The sequence below is a fragment of the Morone saxatilis genome, unplaced genomic scaffold (assembly GCF_004916995.1).
Source record: "Morone saxatilis isolate NCDOM2014 unplaced genomic scaffold, NCSU_SB_2.0 Contig15, whole genome shotgun sequence".
NCBI classification, from domain to species: domain Eukaryota; kingdom Metazoa; phylum Chordata; class Actinopteri; family Moronidae; genus Morone; species Morone saxatilis.
Window position 1 is genome coordinate 17,796,144 of NW_023339707.1, and position 5,935 is coordinate 17,802,078.

A 5,935-nucleotide genomic window follows, 5' to 3' on the forward strand; every position below is an offset into this window, starting at 1 on the left:
TTGTTCAGGCTCTGGGCCTATACATACTGAGTATTGAGCATTTTCAGAATTTCAGTCCAACAACTGACTTTTTAGCTTAAACCTGAGAGATTGCATTGACAGCCCTGAGTGAATATTGTGGCACACAACACCATGGCTCATTTGAATATTAAAATAGCCACGTGTTGATAGCGTCAGACAAAAATTCGTAACCAATGAAATTACTTATTTTTGACACAGCTTTTTTTGACACACATTTTAGCCAACAAGTATTAAACTAACAACGTAATGTGTCAAAAGGCAGACCTTTTTTGCTTAATTTTTCTCAAAAGTTTTTGGAGGACAAATGACTGGCCTTCAGGCCAAGACAGGGCATTTAAAGCCAGACTGTCAGCCTACAGCGGAGGAATGGCCACCCTACAGGACACACTGCCAGTTGTTTACTCCGGAGAAACAGCTGCATCGTGCTAATGCCCCCCCGCATAGTGCGACAGGAACAGCTGATTTACCAGCTTGCAACTCTGGGAGAAACACTTGGGGGGATGCAGGAGGAGGGAAGGCAATGCCGGGGTGAAGGAGAGGAAGGTGGAGACAGGTTTATGGAGAAGATTTAAGCAGAGTCTCCCCTCTCTTGTTATGGGTGGATGTTACGCGGTCTCCTAGCAATAAGATGAATGACTAACGTATTAGCCATTCATTTTAGTCGGCCACCCTACAGGACACGCTGCCATTGGTTCGCGCTAATTGCCTGCATAGGTCTAATTAAACATCATACAGGAAACGGTTTCTTAATTGTTTTTTATCTGGATAGATAAATGGGTAAAAAAAAAAAAATACGCCACCTTTCTGTTTCAGATGTTCAGGCTTGCCTTTACATATGTTATGAGTATGAGCATTTTTTACTAACGCTTATGTTCTGTCGCTGAGTTTGATTGACAGCCTGAGCCTTGCTGGCGCATCAACACATGGCTTCATTTGAATATTCAAAATCAGCCATGTGTTTGGGATGGGTCCGACAAGAAAATGTAAACCAATGAAATACCTTTTTTTTTTTTTAGCCAGAATAAGTAATAAACTAACAAAGGTAAATGTGTCAAAATGGGCTTCTTTGTTATTTTCTCAAAGGAGCGACAAATGGGAGTGTCTTTGGCTTTAAAAAGCCTGACAATTGGCACCCGGGGAACAAGCCTGCTGTTGTTTACTCCAGAGAACAGCCTGCATGGCTGCCGGCATAGTGGACAGAACAAGCTGATTTTAGCCAGCTTGAACTCTGGGAGAAAGACACCTGGCGAAGCAACATCGGGGAAAGAGGGAGGAAGGTTGGAGACGAAGGTGGAGAACGCGGGGAGAAGATTTAAGTCTCCCCTCTCTTGTTCTGGTGGATGTACGGTACAGTAGCTTGTGTTGGGAGCAAGCGTTCAGTAGTCGTGTGTGTGAGAGCCCGTTTCAGTTAGTGGTGTGTGAGAGCGTTTCAGTTGGGTGTAGGTTGTTTGAGAGCGTTTCATAGTGGTATATAAGAGCGTTTCAGTAGTGCTGTTGTTGCGAGGAGCGTTTCAGTAGCTGTTGTGTGGAGAGCGTTTCAGCTTTGTTTGTGTGAGGAGCGTTTCACGTCTGTGTATATAAGAGCGTTTCAGTTAGTGTGTGTGAGAGCGTTTCAGTAGTGTATATAAGCAGCCGTTTCAGTTAGGTGTGTGTGAGAGCGTTCTCAGTAGTGTGTGTGAGAGCCTTTTCAGTAGGGTGTGTGACGAGGTTGGCCTTTCCGGTCAAACGGAAGGTGGTTCAGCTAAAACCGGAAGGGGCTTCGGTTCAACAAACATGTGCACTTGGACAGCGCGATTCACGGTGTGACTCGGGGTCAGCCACGTTGTTCACTTAGAACACTAATGTCTGACAAACAGGCCTGCAAGTAGCCTTAAACCACTGCGGTTCAAGCCAGCCGTGACTTCGATCAGCAGTACTTAAATTTCGAGGTGTACAAGTATTCTCACGCATTATGGTAAATGCGGAGGAAACGCGTATTCACTTTCCGGTTTTCAAAATAAAAGGTATTAAGAACAGTAAGCGGTATATATCGAACTACATTTCAAAATAAAATATATTATCATAAAGTGTTTCATGCGCCATGGATAAATACAAAAAACGATATCTTAATTATCAAGTTATCTTTACTGCATAGTGTGGGGAGAAATGTCAAAATAAAAGTCCCATATTTTACCTCCATAGTGGCATGTTTTCTTATTATTTGGGGTACTGTAAAAACACATTGCTCAATAATTCCTGGCTATAGGTGATGCTTTTTCATTATACTTCAATGACATTTGAACCAGTAATTCATGACATCACAATATTTTACAAATGCTTTAATTAATATGTTATAATAAAGTGATGATAAACTCACCAAAACTAAACACTAAACACAAAATCCTACTATGTGGATAGTATAGGCATAGTATTAGAACATATGTATAGGGGCATAGAAACAGGGCCGCTGTTCTGGCTCCACTATGCTTTGGCCGCATTAGCCGCGATCAGGCCTGTTCATATGTAAAGCAAAGCCTGAACATCTGAAACAGGAAAGGTGCTGTATTTTTTTTACCCTTATCTATCCAGATAAAAAAGCATTAAGAACAGGTTTCTTGTATGATGTTATTAGAACCTATGAATCTGAGTGGAAAGGGCAGTTGTCATGAAGGCTGTATTTGTATATATTTATTATTAGCTATGTGGTATGTGTATGCACCATTTATGTAATCTGGTGGAAAATCATATTAAATGTAAAATTAGGATCATACCAAACATAATATCTGCTTTGCGTGTCCCCGTGTATGCAAAGTTTCTCCTTTTTGATGTTGAGGAAAATGGCCACCTAGTGTCCGGTGGAAGCAGCAATTAAAACAGAAATTAAAACACAACAACTCTCTCAAAAACCATCGTTAGAGGAGGGCCAGGACTCAAGAGGAGTTACAAGTGAAAAAATAAGAACGAAAAAAGAGAATAAAGTTAAGAAGTTAAAAAAAGCAAAACTCAAAGGCTGGAGTAATGTAACAGGCAGCATGCAGCTTTCCTGCACGCGCACTACTGATCATCTTAATGTATATATATATAAGAGCGTTTCAGTTGTATGTGTGAGAGTGTTTTCAGTTTTTGGTGTGAGAGCGTTTCAGTAGTGTATATGAGAGCGTCTCAGTAGTGTGTGTGAGAGCGTTTCAGTTGTTTGTGTGAGAGGTTTCAGTTAGTGTATATGGAGAGCGTCTTAGTAGTGTGTGTGAGAGTGTTTCAGTAGTGTGTGAGAGCGTCTCAGTAGTGTGTGTGAGAGCGTTTCAGTAGTGTGTGTGAGAGCGTTTCAGTAGTGTATTATGAGAGCGTTTCAGTAGTGTGTGTGAGAGCGTTTTCAGTAGTGTATATGAGAGCGTTTCAGTAGTGTGTGTGAGAGCGTTTCAGTAGTGTGTGTGTGAGAGCGTTTCAGTAGTATGCGTGAGAGCGTTTCTGTAGTGTGCGTGAGAGCGTTTCAGTAGTGTGGTGAGAGCGTTTCAGTAGTGTGCGTGAGAGCGTTTCAGTAGTGTGCGTCGAGGAGCGTTTTCAGTGTATGTGTGAGAGCGTTTCAGTAGTGTATGTGAGAGCGTTTCAGTAGTGTGCGTTGAGAGCGTTTCAGTAGTGTATGTGAGATTTCAGTGTGTGCGTGAGAGCGTTTCAGTAGTGTATGTGAGAGCGTTTCAGTAAGGTGTGTGAGAGCGTTTCAGTAGTTATGCGTGAGAGCGTTTCAGTAGTGGTATGTGAGAGCGTTTCAGTAGTGTGCGTGAGAGCGTTTCAGTAGTTGCGTGAGAGCGTTTCAGTAGTGTGCGTGAGAGTGTTTCAGTAGTGTGGTTGGAGAGCATTTCACCCACTTGTATGTATGAGAGCTTTTCAGTAGTGTATATAAGAGCGTTTCACTTGTATGTGTGAGAGCGTTTCAGTTAGTGTGTGCGAGCGATAATTTTTCAGTTGTTTATGTGAGAGTGTTTCAGTAGTGTATGTAAGAGCATTTCACATGTGTTTGTGAGAGGGTAATTCTGAATAATGTTGTCCCTGACGGCCCCTCATAGGGTTTGCTGCCCTACACGACCGAGTACGTGTGCATGCCTGTGCGTGATTGTGTGGATGTCAACAAGAGTGTGATGTCAGAGGACCAGCTGCCTGCTGATAGTCTAAACAGTTGAACAGAGTCCATTATCATGAGAGTCACAACACAGTGAATCACAAACAGAGGGAGCAGCAGCAGCAGGGGCAGAACACAGTCCTCTGCAGCAGGAGACGTGATCGGCCCAGTGGCTACTGCAGGAGCCAGCAGCAGAGCTGGGGAAACAGCAGCAGTGGCTCTCCCACCGCAGAATAATAAACAGGAGCAGCAGAGCACAAAGAAGAGTGGGCAGACAAAGAAGAGGGGTGGCTGTACAGTAGTGCAAAGGTGATGAAGGGAGAAAGGGAGAAGGGAAGGGAAGGAGGGAACAGAATGAGCAGGAAACTGAGAGACAGGAGGGTAAAGGCAAAATATATGAAGCTCCACTTCTTTTCTCTTAAAACTTTGACATGTGTACTTCTTCTAAATGATGATGTGTATGATGCCCAACATACCTACACACATTCTCCTGAATGAGTCATACTGATAGCCTGTCTGGCATTCACAACGATAGGATCCAGGAAGATTGTGACACAGCTGGCCCTCTCCACATCGATGTAGACTGCTCTGACACTCGTCCACATCTACAAGACACACATTAATGGTAAAGAGATCAGTAAAATGACAAGGACATCAGCTGCCACCACTTCATAAATGAATCTTATTAGTTTTTTGACTATCTCCTTACATGTAATTTATTTTTTACCTAATTGGAAAGACACAACAAAATTACATTCTTCATAGTTTAACCTCTTTTGCCTGCATCACATCATCTGCTGACAATGTCCTCAAAGTCTGTATATCAAATCATCAGATTACTCATTCTTCAAGTGTAAAAACTACAAATCATACCAATACATCTGGATCCATCAGGGCTGGCATGATAGCCACGGCTACATATTATCTTCCTCTGGCATATGTAGGATCCCACTGTGTTGATGCAGTTAAATGCCAGGCTACAAGGCTGGGCCAAAGTGCCACACTCATCAATGTCTGTTACACAGAGAGAAAGAAAAAGGGAGAGAGATGAAGATGAAGAAAGACAGAAGAAGAGGGAAGACCCAAAGGCACAAAGACAGGGCATGAGAGACCATAGAGCAGCTCTTTAGCCACACTGACTGTGATATCAAAGCAAACACACATCACACAGTCGCATTCCCTTGAATAACTTCGTTGTATGTGTGTGTCTGACATTTTCTCAATTTTCTCATTTCTCAGAGCATTTCTTTTACACTTCTTTTACAGGGGCGTTGGCTGCCTCAACATGCCCCAGTTCCTGCCCCTGGGGGCTAATTCCACAGCATCAGTTTGTACTGGAGGAGGACAGAGGATTGGCTTTTATCCACCCCTCTGCATCCCCTAACAGCAGCCTCTCTGATCTCCTGTCTGTGTGGCATTTAACCCCTCTGTCACTGTTGCTGTGCTGATTCACAGTATACAACCATGCGTCTACACAGACTATGATTCACAAGTGGGGGACTTTTGTGTTTGGCCTGGTTCTTTCCCTGGAAAGAAAAACAATACTAACTGTTATGTAAAATAAGACTGAAGACCCTTGTTTGCTTGCTTAACACTTATACAATGAGACATATTCATACTGAATTTTTTTAGCCCAAACAACCACTATCCTTCTATGTCCTTTAGTTGCACACTTAAAACCAAAAACACATGTATAATTGACTGAAAACATCAATACATTTTGGCCTAAATCCCTTGCCCAAGACTCAGTACAACCTTGCTTTAGAAGACATTAGCAATTAGATTCAAGATTCAAGTAGCTTTATTTATCCCGAGGGAAAT

The 5,935-nt window shown here is 42.6% G+C and overlaps 1 protein-coding gene across 1 annotated transcript in view; it reads right to left on the reverse strand.

Annotated features, from left to right (window-relative positions):
• Positions 1 to 5,935, reverse strand: part of LOC118324881 (fibulin-2-like) — a 28,622-nt gene that overhangs the window by 3,513 nt on the left and 19,174 nt on the right. The window contains exons 11-12 of the mRNA XM_035657377.1: positions 4,988 to 5,128; positions 4,591 to 4,719 (exon numbers count right to left, since the gene is read on the reverse strand). Coding sequence (XP_035513270.1) covers positions 4,591 to 4,719; positions 4,988 to 5,128 — 270 coding nt within the window. The remainder of the gene's footprint in view (positions 1 to 4,590; positions 4,720 to 4,987; positions 5,129 to 5,935) is intronic.